The sequence below is a fragment of the Typopeltis vanoorti genome, chromosome 1, assembly GCF_054136105.1.
Source record: "Typopeltis vanoorti isolate ZY-2024b chromosome 1, IOZ_Tvanoo_1.0, whole genome shotgun sequence".
NCBI lineage: Eukaryota > Metazoa > Arthropoda > Arachnida > Uropygi > Thelyphonidae > Typopeltis > Typopeltis vanoorti.
The window spans coordinates 17,741,489-17,763,550 of record NC_143549.1 but is presented as its reverse complement, the minus strand read 5'-3'; the positions used below and the strand labels follow the sequence as shown (position 1 = coordinate 17,763,550).

At 35.4% G+C, this 22,062-nt stretch overlaps 1 protein-coding gene across 2 annotated transcripts in view; it reads right to left on the bottom strand.

Annotated features, from left to right (window-relative positions):
• LOC150109817 (kinesin-like protein KIF11) overlaps positions 1 to 22,062 on the bottom strand; it is a 575,645-nt gene that overhangs the window by 204,899 nt on the left and 348,684 nt on the right. For both annotated transcript variants that reach the window (XM_090396826.1, XM_090396834.1), the window contains exon 17: positions 6,968 to 7,135. In XM_090396826.1, coding sequence (XP_090252952.1) covers positions 6,968 to 7,135 — 168 coding nt within the window. The remainder of the gene's footprint in view (positions 1 to 6,967; positions 7,136 to 22,062) is intronic.

Below are 22,062 nucleotides of genomic sequence, written 5' to 3'. Positions count from 1 at the left end.
GTTGATATTCCTGCCATACAAGATCATATTTAGTATTGAGCATTATCGACCTGATCACATATTGCCTGAATATAACATCTTGTATTTGTACTTAGAAGAAATTCATCTTTTTTTAGCCTTGTTTCAATAACACTTATTATGCCAATATGGTACTTAGTCAATTCTTCTGCTAGTTCTATTTCTTTACCGTTGATGCTATGTATGTTGATGGTGCCAATCTTGAATTCTAATGAGTCATTGTGTTCCAGTAGGTTTTTGCTGTTTGTCCTGGTTCCCTGACTAAAACAATGGGTCTTTGTTTAACAGAGCATGAAATTCTATCATTTAAACCAAGAATACAAAATCATCAACCAAACATTTATCAAAAATGGATACAACAAAAAAAACTATTCACAAGATCCTCCATAAAGATACCAGTGAGAACAAAAAAGATTTTAAGAATGCTATTGCCATTCCTTATGTTAGAGGCATTTCTGAAAAAATAGACAGAACTCTTCGCAAATACAACATTAAAACCACCTTTAAACCCCCAAATAAGCTAAGACACCTACTCAGTTCCTCTAAAGATCCTCTTCCACACCTAGCACACCCAGGGATATACAAAATACACTGCACATGTAACATACCATACATAGGGGAAACAGGGCGAACTATCCCAATCAGACAAGACGAACACAAACGACACATTAAATACCTCCACTTCGGTAAAACAGGCCTTTCTGACCATGCACTCCAAACATACCATAGAATTGACTGGAAAAATACCAAGTCCCTACACTGCACCAAAACCTGGTTTGAGAGAAAATTTAAAGAGTCTTGTGAAATGCTCAAACATAACCCAAATCTCAACAAAAATGATGGCCTCACCATTTCAAGAATGTGGAGGACCCATCTACAACCTGTATAACATCCTAAACTAGCATTAGAAAAATTCCCACTACAAGAAGACAACCTGGTGACGTGTTTAGAACATTCAATAGCAACTGAAAGAAATCATTTTGTAACTATCCAGAATATTAATACATGAGGACTAACAGTTTATTGTAGTTGCATTTATCTATTTATAATATATATATAATTTTTTTTTTTTTTTTTTTATAATTTTATTTCTTTATTTTTGTTTTTCTTTTCTATCACTAGAGGTCAGGCTAGAAAAAAGATTAACTACGTAGATTTAGTTTACTGGTATAGAAACTATGAGTATGTAGCTTGGTTCTGTATACAGTTGTATTCTTCCGATGATGACCTCGATATAGAGGTCGAAACGTCAAGTTTTATTTTATTTGTAATTAATAAAATAATCTGTTCAACACGTGTGTTTTTGAGTCCCTAAATCTACAAATATGAGTTGGACAATCATTTTAGTTTGGTTTAAATCAATAAGAATACAATTTGGTTGGTTAAATCTCAAACTGCCAGTCCATCCTCATTAGTTCAGTATTCAGGTAGATACTAACAAGGTGCACCACGAGAAGGTGAGGATTGGATATTAGGTCAGAGGTGCTGATGAGTCCACATTCCATGGATGTATTTTCTCCTTATTAAACTTTGATCCTTAAGTAAGTCTATAACACGTCATCCCCATATACTTTCTATAGACCAAAAGCCCTGTAGAAAAATGTTTTGTGTGATGGGGAGGGGGATCACAGCAAAGTAATATGTTAATGTTCTTTTTGAAAAGTCTAGAATCGAATTTGTATCCAGCTAGAATCAAACGTGTGATCTTCGAAATACTCAGAGAAAAATAATGATATAAAAACTGAAAATCTTCAGTTGTATATCATTTTTTAAAATTCCATTTGTGATACTATTTTCTCCATTTTACCTGGAATTTATTTTAGTTACTTTTATGGAAAACAGATTTCCTGCACCCCCCCCCCCCCCCCACCTTCATATTTTCTAAGAGTATATATATTGTCTAGAAATGTTTTGCATGGCTTTACTTTTAATGAATGTCTTATTTACCTTTTTGCAAAAACCTTCACTGGCTACATCAATATTTTCATCAGATTATAGTACTCAGTTTTTTTTTCTCTCTCTCTCTGATGTTTGATTGTTCTTTTCAAACTCCTTCACTTTTTATTTTATATCCCACTACATTTGTATATTGCCATCTATATAATTCATATGTGAGTTGTATACCTCTAATCTCTCTTCAGAACTTTGGTATTTTTTTTTTTTTTTTTTTTTAAATGGTATGTTCATTCTATGATCACTTTCTATTTCAAATTCTATAAATACTTGTTTCACAGCAAGTTAACAATACATAAGACTTTTCTTGTTTTTAATGTGTTCTCTTGATGTGAATTTATTCATATTTGCATGCTGGAACATTATTAACACAATGTTCCTATTCCTACATGAGGTGCACAAATTTGTGTGCAGAGAAAACAAAAATGCTAATATTGATAATATCTTCATTCTGGTTCTGGATAGTGTATTTATATCAAGAAATGTATAAATTTTCATGCAAGGATGCAAGAAATGTTATTGTTGAAAGTAATATTTTATACTGGTTCTGGATAGAGCACAGAGGATATTTCAAATGCAATGCTTCATACTTTATGGCATTTCAACTGAACTGACAATTGTCTCTTTCAGCAAGGCAATGCACTATATCATAAGGCTGCTGCTATAATTCTGTTGGTTTGTGGGCATGAATAACACAACACTTGACTGGCCTCCACAGAGCCCTGATCTCAACCCTATTGAACATTTGTCAGATGAACTGGAGTGTAGGGTAAGGTTAAGGGATGTCTGTCCATAAGGAAGAATGTCCCAAAATTCCCACTGATTACTATAGTACAGGGGTGGCCACAACGTGATTCGAGAGCCACGTGTCTTGCATCCATGCAGATCTTTACAATCTACCAGGAAAAAATAAACATAAAGACAACAAAAAAGAGGAGCAAAATAAAAAAAAAAGAGAGTGAGAAAAAAAGTAAATACTCTACTAGTAAATGATTTCGGTTATTTACTAGTAGAGGCCTTCTTTGTATCCGTTTTCTTAGTAAGCTCCTTAAAATTAGGTGTATAATTGGTCAAAGCAGCTCTTACAAGCTCGTTACAACCTTGCCATAGGACAGAGGCAATGCTTCTGTACCATCGCATCAATTAAAGGTTGTAACTCTTCTAAGTCTTACCGGAATTATTTTGGCTCCACAAGGACGCGTAGTTGGCTATCCCATGCTATAGTATGATTGTGGAATGTATGTTCATAGGATTGCTGCAGTCATTGCAGTGATTGGGGGTCTTACATCTTAAGGTAGGTCCCATGCTGTTTGTTCCTCACACTATGAGGAACAAACGTTTCTTTTCAAGAAGTGTAGAGGTGCATGAGAAGGAGGTTCTAGATTACATAAGCTGGATAAGAATTCAGAAATAGAAACAGATGGAATATCAGCATGTACTCTAAAGGAATGTTCAACTGAAGTGACTATGCTCTTCATATTTTGTATAATTTCAGTTGCAACTCAGGAAATATCCCACAGAAATGAAAATAATGTGATAATTTCATTGTGCAAGGGTGTTGCAAAGACTCGTGTCTAACTTAGTGATTAAGGATTTAAGGACTAAGAAGTTCGTAAGAATGCACATAACACATGAGCTAAACTTTGTGAATAGCCTGGGTTTACTAAAGGTCATGTATGAGCAATTTGCTCATTATTTTATACGATGGCTGAGTTGGATAAAGGCACTGGGTACACTATGATTCTCACCATGGAGGTTTGTAATTAATTCCTTTATTGGGACATGTGCACTAGCCATTATAAATGTTACAAACAATTATATAAAATTTTATTTAAAAACTCCAATTTCACCCAGTGTTACAAGGACTTCAAAGAGAAACTGTTAACTATATTCGAAAGATGAATCGCAATAATGAGCCATAATTCACACACATATTAGCTCATGTCTTAGTTGCAGCTGAAGTCTGGCCTTTCTTCACACACTATTGACACTAGGCACATAGTTCTTTGGAATCAGACTAAACTTCTTTATTCCAGCAAGTTCAAATTCAGTCATCCTAGAAACATGCAAAACTCTGCAAAATCATCTGAACCAATCAGACTGTGTGCCGATATCCAAGTTTTGAGAAGTAATCACTATTAACTGTTCATAAGTGTTTTTTTTTTAATGCACTTTTTTGCAATTGTTTTCCTTTGAGCTCTAATAGTGTAATATGTACTACAACTGAGACATGAACTAATATATGCATAAATTATTACTTATTACTGTGATTTATTGTTTGAATTTAGTTAATGCTCCGTCTCCTTGACAAAGTCCACATGAGACTGGATGAAATATATATCAGTTGTTTTTAAATATCTAATTTTTTGTTACATGCGTAAGCCATAAAGTTACTTTATAACACTAGGATACTGTTGGGCTTTGTCAAGATGAGAGATACCAAATGAAAGGTATTTGCATAAACTGGAGACTATGAAACTGGAATTAAGCTAATGGACTGAATAAGTGGACAGGTGGCTGATGGACAAGAATCAGAAAATGGTATGGCGGTGAGAGGCCAAATGCCAGTTTTAAGATGATCAGTGGATACCCAATGGTTTCATTGGGTATCCAATGACAATTACAGATTACCAGCATACCCAGTTAAAACATTAGGTATTCAAGTACCCAAGTATTCAAGGCTTACAACAGTACGGCATACTGGTACAGTTTTAATTTTCAACTTTTCATGCAAGCAAAGAATGCATACTAACAACTGTTTCAAAAAAAAAAACACAGGGAGAATCAACCTATACATTATACCAGTTCAACCTATACATTAATGATATTGGAAAGGACTTGACAGATGTTCATTTGTCTGCTGATAATGCAAAGATGTGCAGGGCAATCAGATATGCTAATGATATGCAGTATTTACAAGATGATTTGAATAGGGCAAACAATAACGGCTATCAGTTCAACATTAATAAGTGTAAAGTCATGTACTTTGGCAAGATGACTTTCTTATCATGCACTTTGGCATGAGAAATCAAAATGCATATTATATTGGTGGTTTATGATTGGATAACTAATGAGGCTGGAGATCGTGTAGGTTATGGTGGATAGGTCAAAGTTAAAAGTCAACATGATAAAAACTGACAACAGAATTCAGATGATAATCACAATGTTGAAATGGGCACTAACATTTAAGGATATGGAAGTCACTTTGCCTTTTTTTTTACAAGACACTTGAATCAACCAACTAAGATTGAAATTTAACAAGCAATGAAAGGCAGCAAAGAAGAAGAATCACACAGATATGAGAATTATGGCATGGTCTAATTCTTTTATTAGAAGGCTATAAGCTTCTGAGAGGATATTATATGATATCAGTTAATATTTTCCTTTATATGATAGATGGGGAGATTACGGTGGCATCAAGAAAGGGATGAGAGCTAGTTTTTTCTCCTGCAGAATATGAGTGGAATAGTATACTAGCTGAAGTAGTGAGTACATTTAGTGTAAATGAGTTTAAGAAAAGTTATGACAGGTGGTGTGGGTAACAACTAGCTTACATTGATGAGTCCTTGCCTTCCTGGAAGTCTGGTGTTGCTATTAAAAAATAATATCAAAAGAGTGTAAAATGTTCCTTCTATTGTGAACCATTAGGAAGAACAAACAAAACAACAAAAAGCACCAATCACAGAATTAACGACTAGCAGACACACATCCTCATATAGATTTAAATGGAAGATAACTACAGTTCTATATCAGAAATGAAGCACTTCCCAAACCTTAGTATGACTATACTAGTTTAACTAGAATTTGATGCTGTCTGCTTTGACTAGCTTATATTTTGCACTAGAGGATGCCACGATTAAGATATCCATTCTTTTTTTTTTTTTTTTCATTACAATTTGACCAGTTTCCACTATTACTAGTTGCAAAAATTCTGCTCTGATGGCACTTAAAAATCCAGTGAAATAGTATTGGCTTAATAGATATTTATTTTGTTTGTGCTGCAAGTTAATACAATACAAAAGTACGTAGGCTGTTCAATAAGTAATAAGACTATATTTATACAGAAAATAGATCACCTTTAATCGTCATCATTTACATGGTCTTTTTCGAAGTAACTGCCGTGAGATGTGATGCATTTGTCCCAACGTTGCATCCACTTCTTAAACATACGTAAGAGTCCGTTTTTTGAGAGTTCTTTCAAAACCGCCTCCGCAGCTTTTACACATGCTTTGTTGCTTTCGAAATGGCAGCCTCTTAGTGGTTTCTTGAGCTGAGTAAACAGCTAGAAATCACATGGTGCGAAATCAGGACTGTATGGAGGGCGTGGTGGGATATCTGTGTTGTTCTTCTGCAAAATGTCCACTACACAACCAGCAATATGTGGCCTTGTATTATCGTGGTGCAATAAGAAGCCATTCTTCAGCAATGGATGCTTCCTTTTGACGTGCTTGATGATAATAGCTGCTGTGTTGATCATTGTCTCTGTGATAGACGTTGAAGGTCTCACACGTTTTGCCTTCCTTCCTTAAAAGTTTTATGCCAGCAAAGAAAAAAAAAAAATGCCCTCGACATTGCTTCATCGTGGAAAGCTTCATGTATCGTGTTAAAAGTGTCCAATGCTGATTTTTGCAAACACACACAAAATTTAATTGCATAACGCTGTTCCAAGGACGTTTCCATTTCGAAGACTGGTCGCACCTTGTAGGTGCTCCGATGAGCACTTGCATTTAGTCACGTGACACTCTGGCACATCAGCCTGTATACGCCATCTATCACCTTTTTTGTTAATGCATACAGCAACCTTTCTTTATTCCACAGAAATTAATATTGTGATGAGTGGTTTTGCCACAGTAAAATTAGTCTTATTACTTATTGAACAGCCCACGTAATATGAAATAAATATTTCCACTTATTAACAAAATATAACTTATGGAGAAAAAAAGTAATGACATCTACTACTTTAGGAAAAATGGGCTATTGTTTCCTAGATATTTACCTTGCAAAATTCAGAATTTTTAGATGATGCATTAGAAGTACCCTGATCCACTTTGGTAAAACACATATCCTGTTTCTCAATAAGATTGTTGATATTGTTGTAGAAATCATTCAATAAATGTTGTTGGTCTGCTGTGTGGTTTTGGCATGCTATTTTTTCACTCTCAACCTATAATTAACAGCAAACAAAATTTGCATTAGTGACAGATTCAAAATAGTTTTAAAATACACTACAAATTCTTTTATCATAATAATTTACATAACTGACAAGATTCAAGATATTTTTAAAATATGCTATAATGTAGAAATATAAACAATATACATATTGTAAATGTATATCATGAGATATACAGTTGGGGCACTAGACCATAAGTATAGGGACTGCAAGAATAATTTAATACAGTAATTGATTTGGTAGTGAGTTTTCTTTAACAGCAATGTGCCTATAAGGTAGAATGTTTTCTCTACCATCCCCCATCCCAAGTATTAACAAAATCAAAAATATGGCATAACAAACCCCACACAGTATCTGAACAATACAATAAAATACTACTGTGCTTAATTTAAACTGAAATATATGATTTTTAATGACCAGTGATTTGTAAACATATAATGTCAACAAGTTTCGTCAGCGGAGCTGTTCGACTTCTTCAGGACTTATAATGGTAAGAGAAAACTCAAAGTGGCTAGTACAGAGAAAATGGAGTAACACTATCGTATAAATTTTAAAAAAATCGAAAGAGATGTGTAACATTACACACATGGAGCGTGTTGTATTAGTCACTGTTGTGTGAGCACGTTCTGTAGTTATGAGTGAAATGAAATTCTGGCATAAAGAGATCTTAAGGTTTTCCATATGTCAGCTATTATCATTCAATTGGTTTCTGTTAAGATTTTCTTCAGAATGGAGGACTACTATGGCTTCCTTGAAGTTTTTACAACGGAATTCTTCTTCTAGATAAGGCATGGAGTTCCTATCCCAATCAATGGTGTAGTTTGTAATTGCAAAATGGGCTAAATAAACCTGAATTGTCTGTTCTGTTATTAACATCACCTATATGTTTTTTTTTCTTTTGGATTTCGAGACTTCGACGTCTGTCCTATATAGTTTAGGCCACAAGAGCATGGGATGTTGCACACTCCAGCATGTTTGAAGAAAGCATTAATGTCTTTTGGCGATCTTAAAACGTGGCAGACAGTCTTTACAGGTTTGAACACAACTCTGATGTTGAAATCTTTTTTGACACTGTACCCAAATAAGGAATAACTATGGAAGATCTGTATTGAGTGGTGGTAGGTTGTTGTTGTCGTCGAGGATTGCTATGAAGAATCCTGTTGATTAAATTCCTTGGATAGTCATTGTTTATTAATTCTCTGATATTTGAGTAAGTTCATCAGAGATCTTTTTCTTCTGAGAAAATGTTGGTGGCTATATTTTTGAGCATATGCTGAGCTTCTGGGAAATATGGCGAGTTGATTTCAAATGAAGGTAGCATCCAGTGTGTGTATGTTGATCTACATAGACTTAGTTTGATTTGTCCATCTGCTAGTTTCTTGATTATGGTATCCAGAAATGGTAGTTATCTTTTTCCAGTTCCAAAGTGAATTTTATTTTTTGATGGAAAGCATTAATTTTTGTTAAAAAGAGCCGTTTTTGTGTCTCTCCAAATTATGAAGACATCTATATACCTCCACCATACTAAATGTTTTGGTCTAATTTTGAAAGGATGACCGTTTCTAGCTTTTCCATGAACAGATCTGAACAGGGCAGTGAGAGGGGACTGCCCATAGCTAAGCCATTTAGTTGTTCATATATCATGTCATTCCATTTAAAATAATTAGATTTGAGGCAATGACGAAAAAGGTGAGCCATATCTTCTGGAAAGAGATTGTATAGGGTACTGATAACTTCTACTGGGACGTTGGTGAATAAAGACAACACGTCCAAGCTAGCAGGAATGTCTGTCTTTAAGATCAGGATGCTTTTTTAATTTTTCAATAAAGTGCTTTGTATTCTTAATGTGTCTGATTTTCTGATATGTCCTTTTAGGAAGCTGAAGAGGTGTTTGGACAATAAATACATAGAATTTCTTCTGTCAACGATCAGGCATAGCAGAACAGCACTTTTGTGTACTTTTGGGGCACTATACAATCATGGCATCTATGGGTGTAGCAACTTTAGATTCCGTTGCAAGTCTGTGGACAAATTAGTCATGTTCCATTAATAGGTTATTAGTGTCCTTGTTTTTCCATGTTGGGTCTGACTCTAATCTGTGATATGTTGATGAATCTGATAGTAACTCTGAATCTTGGCTATGTAGTCCCTCATGTTCAAAAGGACAGTGGCATTAGCTTTGTCTGCTTTTAAGATTGTTATTTGTCCTTTTTTCAAGTTTGAGAGAGAGAGCCCTTTTTTTCTTGAGGTGTTATATTTTGGTTCAGAGGTCTTGAAGTTGAAATGATAATAGCACTTTCTCTACATTACTAATGATATCAATCTTAAGAATATGATCCAGGGCGATGGCAAAATTAAATCCTTAAGCATGCCGGTTTCTGGTTGTGTCAGTATATGGTCTGAAAGGTTAAAATTACTTTTTCATCAGGGAGGTTTGGTCTGGAGTTGTAACAATTTTCATATAGAGAATTGAATTTTTTTTATTTGATTTTTTTTTTTTTTTTTACTAACTACTGTGCTTAGTTCATTGCTAATATTAAAGAAGCAGCAGAAGTTGTGCAAGAGAAGCAGTTATTGATGTTGTTAACCAATCACAACTTGAGGTTTCTAGAAAGGACATCACTGATCTGCTTCAAGCACAATTTTGCCATTTTAAGTGATTCAAGCACTTAAAATAGAAAAATGTGAAGAAGTTGGGGCAAACGATTTAATAGCTGAAATTCATTCTCATGTGTCTTGAAGCTTTTCAACACACACACACACACACACACACACACACACACACACACACACACACACACACACACACACGCATTGAAAAAGCAAGTTGTACATTATAGTGTCCTAAGAATCTTGTGCTGTCCTTTTTATTTCAACATAGCTTTTAGCTCCAGTTATTATTGTTAAAGTTGTTTATATAGTAGATTCTTGGCATCTTTCCTTCTATAGTCTCCTCCATGATTTCTGTAAGCATTCCTCCATGCCTCAGGTGGTGTCTAATCAGCCCCCCCCCCTCCTCCTCTTACTGATGTGGTTCAGTTTTTACTGCTCTTCTTGAACCATGTTTGTTCACCTTTTCATTAGTCTTTCTTTCCATCCAATTAATTCCCATCATCCTCTTTGCCAGCACCAAAGTTTCAGTGCTTTCAACTTTTTGGTGTCTTGTTTTGTTCAAGCCTCACAACCATGTAATGCTGTGCTCCATATGTATGTTGTCACCAGTCTTTTTTTAGTTGAATGCTGAGTCCTTTATGTTAGAGGCTTAATGGAATATATACAGCACTCAGAAAGGATTAAAACTGATTTGAATACTTCCAATATTTCATCTCGGTCACTGAGACATCTTCAGGAATCACAAAAACTAATGTAACACACATTCAAATGCAACACAATACTAAGCCAAACCATGAGTGACTAAAGTCCTATCTAGGTGATGTGCCCTCTATGGGCAATTGTAGGTGGCCTAGAATATAAGGTGAGATCTCTGATAATTAATGTTTCCCAAATTTTCAGAGTTTATGCAACCATATTTATTTAGATTCGGCTGATTTCTGAGTGTTATTGCAGATTCTAAAAATAGTCTTTTTTTTGAATTTACTGTGGGTTGTATCCAAAACATGGTCTGCCAGGATAGACTGACCATAAGTCGTGATTGCAGATATATGATTTGTTTCTTCTAAGTGGATGGTTGTTGATCTACCTGTCTGTTGCCAGCTTGCATGATTAGGGTACTTTATAAACTCCAGGCACTGAGAGAGAGAGAGAGGAAAGAGCTGATCTTTGGTAGAACAGATAAGAGTAGCAAGTTTCCAATGGGGCTTAAATGCTCTGTGGAGGTTATACTTTATGGACTTAGCGATTTTTCCTGATGTGCCACAGATGTAGGTAATAGCATTTCTGAACCCCTTCTGAAGAGATGGCCAGGGAATGGGAGTGGAACCGATTATTTTTTTTTTAATACTGTAATCGCTATAGCCATTGGAGAGGAAGGTATTGTGTATGTGGTTGAGTTCAGTTGAAAGTGAGGTTCTGATGGAACAAAGTTTGTCGGCACTCTTGGTTAGAGTTTTAATAATGCCATATTGTTGAGCAAGGTAGTGGGAAAGTTTATGAATGTATCCTGCCTGTGTGCATAGGATTTCTATATACAATGAAGGAAGGCAAGTAACTAAGGTGTCTAGGAAGGATAAACTATTGTTATTTTCCTTTTCCATCATAAACGGGATTCTTGGATGTAGGCTATTAAGGTGTCTGATGGAGTCTAATGTGTTTGGGTTAAGCCAAACAGAAAACACATCATCTACGTATCTTAGCCAGATAGAAGGTTTGAGAGGGGCTGAGTCTATGACTCAGTTTTCAAAATTTTCAATATAAAAATTGGCAAGAGGAGGGAACCAATGGGGAGCTCCCTCTATCTGTCAAAGCAGCTGACTAACTCTCTGACCCCCCCCCCCCCCCCCAATCACTGGACTTGCATTCTATATAAAAAGTTCTACCCATTTTAAAACAGCTCCTGATGGAAAATCTAACTTTAAATAATATGGACACATGAGTAAGCTCTGACATCACCTCACTAAAGAGATTAAACATTATTTGGGAGTGTTGGTGGATAGGGAGATGAAGTTTAGGGGGCACGTTGCGAAAGTAGCTAAATCAGCTCATCAACTCACTTGGTTGTTGAAAAATACCTTGACGAGCAGAGAAAAACAAGTTATTGTACCTCTTTACCGAGCCCTGATAAGACCTCATCGACTACTGTGTCCAGATTTGGTCACCTCGGTTCCTTCTTGATGGGGAGGAGGTTGAGAGGATCCAGAGGCGAGTGACTAAGATGATAGTAGGTCTATGGAATGAACCATATGAGAACAGGTTGAAGATTTGTGGGTTGCAGAAACTAGTTGATAGGCGGAAAAGGGGAGATATGATTGAGACATTCAAATTGCTAAAAGGATTCTATAGGATTAATTCAGAGGATATTTTTGAGATCAGGACTGGTGGTGGGAGAACTAGGGGACACCCATGGAAGCTGGGCAAGAGCGTGGTTAGCAGGGGTGTTAGAGCTGGGTTCTTTACTTTTAGAGTGGTAAATGAGTGGAATAAGCTGCCAGAGTCTGTTGTGGGTGCTATGACAGTGAGCGAGTTCAAGGCAAGGTATGATAGATACTGTGAGAATGTTGAACAGCTGTGTGAACATGATGTTTAGGGCCTCCCTCGATGAGTCTAAGGACTCCTGGAGTAGCCCGTGGTAATAATAATAATTATTAGCGAAAGAGCTATATTTATCTTACCCCTTTATGTATCCTTGCTGTTTTTGATATTTGTTTGCATGCTACAGTGAAATGTATAATGAAAAGGATGTCTTCTAAACAAATGACATAATTTCCATGATTTTGAAGCCAGTTTTTATTTCTTTGGATTACTATATTGCCGGTCTGGTTGACCGAGTGGCTGGTATATCCGCTCTCCAGCCAAAAGACTGGGTTCAAATCCCGCTGACCATGTTGTTTGTGAAAGTACTAGTGGTGGTAGTTGGTAGTAGATGGCGGTGTTTAGATGAAGGTTGGTGGAGTACTGAGACAAAGAGTTGTAGAGTAGATGCCTTCCCTCGATGAGTCTTTAAACTCCCTGGAGGTGTGATGTAATAATATATCACTGATTAAATAACCTATTGTTTTGTCCATGTTTATTTAACACTACTATGGTCAAATTTTACTGTTGAGGATGTAACCCCTATTTTTAACGATGTTTATAGGAAATGAATTCCTGCTTTCTAAGCGAGTACAATGAATTAATCATAAAGTCAAGAACTACATGGGTGGGAGCAACAAAAACATTTAACCAAACAATATATATATATATATATATACACCGTATTTTTCGATAGATAATGTGCACCCCCAACATCACTCCTTTTGATGTATAGATAACATGTGTGGCAACTAGCGGTAGAGTTAGGAAGTACAGACAGAGGAAGGAGTTCTTTAAAGCACGTGCGTTGCTAGTAATCGTTCCCTTGTAACTAGTTGCACTGTTATTAGATCTGAATTACCCATGGAAGACAGAAGTACTTCTTGGAGAAAATCCTACACAGTGCAGTTCAAGGTCGAAGTAGCAAAGGAAAAAGGGAATCGCTAGTAGATTGTTCATGTTGGAGAAAATACTGTTCGTGAATGACGAAAGGCTGAAACAGTCCTGAAATGTTTACATACGAGGAAATTGCTATGACATTTAGAAGGTGCTTGTGGCCAACCATAGGGAAAAAAACTGATCTAAAGGTATGAGAATATCTATAGTCTGTGTGTTGCAGGAATCTAAAAGAATTGTGCAAAACAATAATATAAAGGATTTCAAGGCCTACCCATTTTGAGTTTTTGGATTTATAAAGAGAAACAATTTAAGTGTGTGTTCCTCCACTAGTGTTGGACAAAATTTGCCGTGTGACTAAGAAGCGAAAGTAGCTTAATTTCATTTGTTTCTAGAGAAAACTTGTGTGAAGTTGATGCTTTGTCACATTGGGAATATGGATGAGGTTCTCATAAGTTTTGACATGCCTAGTTCTAGGACTGTGAATCTGAAGGGAGCAAAAGAGGTTTCAGTTGCTACAACAGGGCACGAAAGGTCTAACTTTACCGTGGTTCTCTGCGTAACTGCAAATGGTTCCAAACTGCCACCGATGGCGATTTTCAAAAGAAAGACTGTTCCAAAAGGTTGCGATTCCAAAGATATTGTTACTGCTAATGATAAAGGTTGGATAAATTCCAAGGTTATGAAATTTTGGCTGTAGAATGTGTGGTGAAAGAGAAAAATAGCATTTTTCAACCCAAAATCTTTGTTAGTGTTGGATTCGTGTGGGGCATACATGACAGCAGAAGTTAAAACAATTGTAAGTATTCCAAATTGGCCATCATTCCAGGTGGTTTAACAAAAAAAAACTCCAACCCCTTGATCTTGCAATAAATAAACCATTCAAAGACAATTTGCAGCTAAGTGGGAAAACATGATGAATGGCATGCATGAATATAACAAAACAGGGCAGATGAAAAGAATGTCATACAAAGATATAGTTAAGTGGATTGTAGAAAGTTGGGCTGCTGTAAGTGAAAACTATGTTAGAAATGGTTTCATTAAAGCATAAGGGAATGCAGTGGTGTCCGGTGACAATGATTATGAAGCTGAAGAAATACTAAACAAAATTTTTAACGCAACAGATTCTTTCATTATTGAGTCTGATGAAGAATTTTTTGGATTTGAATAGTGTAATGTTCAATAAATATTAAGTAATACTTCTACCTTAGTTTTGTTATTACATTTGATTTACCGCGTTATACATTAGAAAGGTATAACGCGGGTGTTCATTTTTAACGAATTTAGACTTTTTTGTATAGATAACGCACACATTATCTATTGAAAAATACGGTAGTTAACCTCCCCTTGATGACTGACTTAACATAAAGGTTGTAGTTCTAGAGAAAAAGTGTGTGTGTGTGGGGGTGAACAAATTTATATCTGTGACAGTGCAGTGACTTCAATAATCAGCATATTTCAAAGAATGAAACTCAAGTATAAAAAATAATTAATTTATAGTAAACACACAATAGATAAAATTCAGTAAGTTATTCTCTTTAAGGAAATATGATAAGTCATATTCACTGTAGAATTAAACTAACAAACATTTTCTAATATTCAATATATCTCTGGCACTGAATTCTAATTAAACCCTAAAGGTAATTATATGGTCATTTTACATGCACAACGTAATTTTAAAAATATATCTTTCACTGTTTCTCAAAGTTAAGTTCATTTCTGAAAAATGATGTTAGATACTATACAAAAGTGTACACTGTTTGGCTAAAAGTTCCATTGTTTCTCATAACTATATGAGAACTTTCTTTGCAGCATTTTTTTTTTAAATTGAGCCTATACATGAGAGGTTAGTACATTAGTACCTTATATATGGGTAGTGGATTGGGGAAAGGAGGAACTTTTTTTACATTTGATTAAAAAGACTGTACATTGTATTCCTTGGGAAACACAATGGTTGTGTAGGGAGGGGGTCTGTTCCACAATATAGCAGTCGTAGGGATGAAGGAAGATGAAAGAAACTTGCTCTGTAGGTTTTTCAAGGTGCACTGAAAGGATGTCGAGCAGCACCTGCATGTGTTCCAACGAGCTTAGTACTAATTGGGGAAATTACTGATACTATTTCAGATGAACATTTCCCATAGAAATATTTGTAGAATATACATATTTCGGAAACCAAACATCTATGAGAAAGTGGGAGGGGAGGGGGATAAGAGATGGGTCGTTAATAAGTCTAATTGCTATCCTCTCTATTGGGTCAAGCATTCTAAGGGAGCTTTTAGGGACTTCACCCCATATGTGAGCAGCATTCAGTAGCTAAGAGGATGTGATTTACATAAGGTTAACAGCTGTTCAGGGTTGAAATAACATCTTGAGCAGAAGAAAAATCCTAGATTGGCTAGATTTTTTTGAAGCTGAGGATGCAATGGTTGTGATGTGTTTATGTCAAGAAAGGCTTGATGTCAGGGTAATTTCGAAAAGAGATATCAAATTTTCTGGAAATTTGGGTATTGTCAAATATAATACTGGGAAAAAAAAAAGTTTTTTTTTTTTATTATTTTTTTTATTTTTATGAGAAATACGACAGAACTGGGTTTTATTAGTATTAAAATTGGTGAGGTTATCTGAACATCATTGGAGAATGCTTGGAGATCAGAATTGAGGGCAGTGATGGATGATGTTCAGTAGGTTGAGGTGAGTTGTGTAGATTAAGGCTAATCAAATGAAAGCAAGGAGTGCAATGTGCTGTCATCTGCAAAACTGTGTATTGGGATGGAGGTCAACTGAAATAGGTCATTGATATATAGCAGGAGAAGCATTGGCGAGAGGAAAAGGAACCATCCACCATCACACACATAGTGTGGTCCATATAGAAAGCTGGCAATCCAAATACAGAAGTCCTGAGATAGATAAACTACAAAATCATAGTTTGGTTAGTGAGCCTTTGTGCCATACCCAGTCAAAAGCTTTCAAGATATTGAGTGCAACTACTTGAGATTTGGCAAACTTCTCCATGGCATTTGTCCAGAGATGGGTAACATATGTGAGCAGATCTTTTGATTGGCAGAGAAGGAATCCTTACTGGTGGTCATTTATTAGGTGGGTGCCTTCAAGGTAGTATAGGAGTTGGGTATTGATAATTTTTAACATTGGTTTGGATAGGACTAAGATGAGTGAGATAGGGCAGTAGTTGGATGGCAGTGACTTGTTGCAATTCAGTCACTGCTGCATATAACATAAAAGGCTTATAACAATGTGCCAAGAGGAAAGCCACTCAAAAAAAATTAAAATAAAATTTAAAATAAAGCTTAGTCTTTTAGTTGTAGGTCAGTAGTTAGAATTGAAGTACAGGAAGATAGTTTGATGTTAACTCTGTCAAACAAGGATGTACTTTATCCTCTATGTTATTCCTTACCTATATGGATCACATTATGAAGGAAATTGGTATTAAACCTGATATCAAAATTGGAGATGTTAATCTGAACTCTTTACTTCATGCAGATGGTTTTATACTTTTAAATAAATCCAGTACAACTGCAAGATTCCCTAACTAAATGGAACAACTGTTGTAATAAACTTGGTATGACAATGACAAAGAAAATGGGCAGAAACATTGAAAATATTAACTTTTTTTTTTTTTTTTTAAATGTTGGGCCCATATACGAGAGGTTGGCTGGTCAACTTATAGTACTTCAGTAGTGTATATGGATAGTGGATTGAGAAGGGATGAACTTGTTAACATTCGATTTGAAAGCCTGTGTATTGCATTCCTTGGGAAATACCTTAGAGGGAAGACTGTTCCACAGTACAGCAGTAGCAAGGATGAAGGAGGAGGAAAAGAAACTTATTCTGTGGTTTCAAGGTGTACTGTGAAGGGATGTTAGGAGGTGGCTGTACATGTTCCAATAGGTACATGTTACAGAGAGGGGGAATTATTGATATTGTTTCAGATGAGCATTTTCCGTGAAAATATTTGTAGAATATACAAATTGCAAAGACTAAACATCTATGTTAAAGTGGGGAGTGAGTCGGTAAGAGATGGATCATTTATCACTCTAATTGCTCTCCTCTATATTGATCAAGTATTTTGGGGGAGCTTTTAGGAGCCACACTCCAAATGTGAGAACAGTATCCGATAGCTGGGCAGATCTGCAATTTGTATAAGGTTAACAATTGTTTTGAAGTGAAGTAACAACTTGAGCGAAAGAAAGCCTAGTTTTTTGGAAGATGAGGATGCAATGGGTGCAATGTGTTTATGCCAGGAGAGGCCTGATGTCATGGTAATTCCGAGAAGAGAAATTTCATCTTGTCTGGGGATTTGAGCGTTATCAAAAATAATACTGGGGGAAAATGGTTCTCTTTTGTGGGAAATAAGACAGAACTGGGTTTTACTAGCGTTGAAGTTGACGAGGTTATCTGAGCCCATCGGAGGATGTTTTGGAGGTCCGCGTTAAGGAAAGTTGTAGTTGATGTTCTGTGGGTTGAAGCGAGCTGTGTAGGATAAAGTTTTTCAAATGACCTAAAGACACTAAAGACCAACCACTTCCCCTAGACCTACCTGGTGTATACCAGGTCCCTTGCAGCTGTAAATTGCCCTAATTTGGCCAAACAGGCAGGACAGGAAATATCAGAATCTCAGAACACAAGGACCATATCCAATTTCACCAATACAGCCACTCTGGGCTTGCAGACCATGCTCTGGATACTTGCCACAGAATAAGGTGGAAGAAAGCCACAGTAATACACCACAGCAAGTTCAAATATGAAAGACTATTCATGGAATCAGCCTAAGTCCTTAGGAACATGCCAAACCTCGACAAATTTGGATGCATGAGGCTGCCCCAAAATTTGGGAAACGTATGAGAAGAACTTCAGCCCAAAGGCCAAGAACTCGCTTCATTTCTCATTTACTGTTATGTAGTACTTGTGTGTAAGTGTCTTTTTTCTTAAGTTCCCATGAAGATGGAAACATGACGTTGCCAAAATATCAGAAAGTATATATTAAAGTTGATTTAATTTATATTTCTAGTGTATGCTGTCAATTCCTTAAGTATTTAGTTATAATGTTTAACCAGCGTATAAGCTTTTCTACAAGAATGAACCAAGTAAGAAAGCACAGCCCCTAAAAGCATCTGTATATTGCCTTCTACTGGTTAATTATAAGGTTTCACTAGTCTGACAGCTGTTTCAAACTCATTGGTTTTGATGAGACTAGGTAATTAGATAATTTAAGAGAGATTAAATAATTTTTGCACCGCCGAAGTGAAGCCTTTTGGCTCTTTATTTTAGTAGATATGCAATATTTAAGTTACTCTTATAGAAATATTTAGCATGCAGCATAAAAGATATTTTAACAAAAATGTTGGCAATTTTAAGCATATTTTATTCAATTTTATTCATATTGAATTAACTATTTGTGTCTTGTGACTTTTACTGTTGTGATTACAGGCTCTGCATATGTTAAGACTGGAAAATAGAGCACTAAATGCTTTTTGTGTACACATGGACTGGCAAAAATTAGAGGGTACATTGCTATCAGGGTGCAAGATAAAGAGAGATCAAGAGCAAGAAAGAAAAAACCTGCTAACTTGAATATCATTGAAATGTAATAGGTATGGCAATATATTTGCTCTCCAAGGAAGAACTGATGTATTAAAGGACAATACAATGTAAAGCAAGAACCATTTATTCCATAAAGAGAAATGAAATCTTGGAATTGCTTCTGAAACTTCTCAATTAAATATACTCCTATTGTCAAAGCAGTTATCTTCATGCATGCTTTAGCAAATGAAAGAAAGAAAAGTTCAAACTGGCTATCTAGTTTCCAAATGATTAAAGCTCATTCATTTGCATCAGAAAAGACACTGAATGTCTCACTTACTGAGCGAATCAAGCAAGGCACTGTCTCTTTTCTGATCAAAAAAATTTGGGGGGTAAAAGCAGACTGAATGAGTAAGAGAAAAACAAATAAAAGGAAATGGGAAAATAAGAGAACAATGGCGAGATAAATTGGTCTACCAGGCAGCATATGTGAATAAGCTACTCGAAACTTGTGTTCCCACATGCGCTTGGCTGATTTTTTAACTAAAAGATAGCTGATTTAATGCACTATAAGTACTTACAAGTCATGCAGAAGTGATCTGATCTGATCCTTAATACCCACTTAAGATTTCTGCTTGATGATCAATTTCAATGGAAATCACTTATAATGATAAAATCTGGGATCACAAGTTTCGAGTAGCTTATTCACACATGCCACCTGGTAGACCAATTTATCCTGCTATTGTTCTCTTATTTTCCTGTTTCCTTTTATTTCTTTTTCTCTTACTCATTCAGTCTGCTCTTACCCCCTAAATTCTTTGGATCAGAAAAGAGACAATGCCTTGCTTGATTTGCTCAGTGAGTGAGACATTCAATGTCTTTTCCAATGCAAATGAATGAGCTTTATTCATTTGGAAACTAGAAAGCCAGTTTGATGAACTTTTCTTTCTTTCATTTGCTAAATGCATGCATGAAGATAACTGCTTTGATAATAGTACATTTAATTGAGAAGTTTCGAAAGCTATTCCAAGATTTCATTTCTCTTTATGGAATAAATGGTTCTTGCTTTACATTGTATTGTCCTTTAATATTAACATCAGTTTTTCCCTGGAGAGCAAATATATTGCCATACCTATTACATTTCAATAATATTCAAGTTAGCAGGTTTTTCTTTCTTCCTCTCTCTCTCTCTCTATCTTGCATCCTGAGAGCAATGTACCCTCTAATTTTTGCCAGTCCATGTGCACACAAGAAGCATTTAGTGCTCTAGTTTCCAGTCTCAACATATGCAGAGCCTGTGATCACAACAGTAAAAGTCACAAATAGTTAATTTGATATGAATAAAATTGGCAACATCTTTGTTAAAATATCTTGTATGCTGCATGCTAAATATTTCTATAAGAGTAACTTAAATATCACATATCTTCTTTTTCCTCCTATGATAGATTTTAGATCAAGTAGACTGTTCTGGTCTCATGCCATCATTTTAATGGTAACATGGTGGTAATATTTTTTCCATATTCGTATAATGTTTTTGAGTCTCTCCTAAACATATTTAGAACATTTTTGTTTATATTTACTTATATAATAATTAACTGGTTTTATATTGAGGGATTTTGAAATTTCTTCATTTGTTTTATGGTCCCACTTATTATGTTCAGCTATTTTTTTATTTTTTCTGCAAATTTCATTTCTGCTGTTTGAATCCAGTTTGCATTATTTTTTATGGTGTTTGTTTCACTTCCATATCATAAAGCTGGTTTAAACAAAACATTATAGTCTGATTCCGGTATGTTTTTGTACCAGAGATGGCATGGCTTAATATATTATATATATATTATGCCATTTACTTGAACAAAATTACAAAATTTGATATTTTAATGTGTGTGTGTGTGTGTGTGTGTGTGTGTGTGTGTATCTTCATGAGTTGCATCTCAGGTATTGGAAAGTATTTTTTTGTTCTAAAATTTTACTAATTTACTTCTCATTGAGTATTTTCCTTTGAAAGCCATTATTTTTTTCTTTATTTTTGATATTCTCATATAATATTGTTCTAAAATTTCATTTAATAATTTTACTGATTTCTGTAGATCATCTTCTGATGTAGCTAATTCATCAATTTGATCACTTCCAAACTTTTATTTGTATACCAAATGGATTATGCTATTTCCAAATCATAATTATATACATATATTGGTCTCCAAAAACTTAGGGCAAAAACTACTTCTGAAGATCACAACTGTAAATTCAGATGAATCGGTTTGTGGCAAATTTGTATAACTGACAATTCCGAGTAGAAAGCATTCAAATTTTTGAATTTTGCAAAAAAAGGAATCATGTAGTACCACTCAACAGGATAAAAGGCAAAAGGCTGCACTAAGCAAATTGTGCCTGAAGAAAGCTCTTTTCATGAAGGAATGAGTTGCAAACTTCAATGATATGTAATGTCACAAAGACATAATCTAGATGGTTTCATGCAGCAAAAAATTATTGCAAAACTTGAAGGCCACAGAATGACTGATATTGTAAGAGTTTAAAATCTCACATAGCATTATATCCAGGCTCTAGGTAGTGTTTCAAACTGATGAAATGTGTTCCAGACATTTGCTAAGAGGCACCCCTCACTCTACTACAGAGCATGAAGACAAGAGCCACTCTTTTCTTCATTGAAGATACAATGCTATCACAGCAATTAATCGTCCACTTTTGTTCAGGCGATACATCAAGCTCTCCCACTCCAATAAGAATTTACCAGGTGTAAAATCATCAGATTGCAACTCTTGGTGACAGTAGAAGAGTGAGAAAGTAAACTTTAGTGAAACATTTATGTTGTCCAAATCTTTAAGGCCTTTTAGTTCAAGCAAACGACTTATCAAATAAGTGCTTCCCCAGTGTGTTGCTTGATCCAAAATGACAAGTTTTCCAGCATGTCTCTGCAGAATATCATTGGTTTTTTAGGGGCCCTGGCTGCAACAGTTACTTGCTTCAACTTGCCAAATGAGAGTAACTGTATGGCATGGCAATCTTTAAACATCTCTTATTGCTAGTTGCAATAAGAGATATGAACAGCACAATGCATATGTTAAACTGTAATTAGATTAGACTTCGTTAACAATACCATGCTCTCGTCTTTTGTGAATTACTTGCAGAAGTGCCATCTTCTAATATTTGTCTGCTCTCTCTTCAAATTTATTTTCTCAATTGTGGTTAACATATTTCAAGCAACATAGATTACAATACATAAGAACTTGCTCATTTTTAATTTGAAAATCTAAAACATCTTCCACTAACTTTTGAAG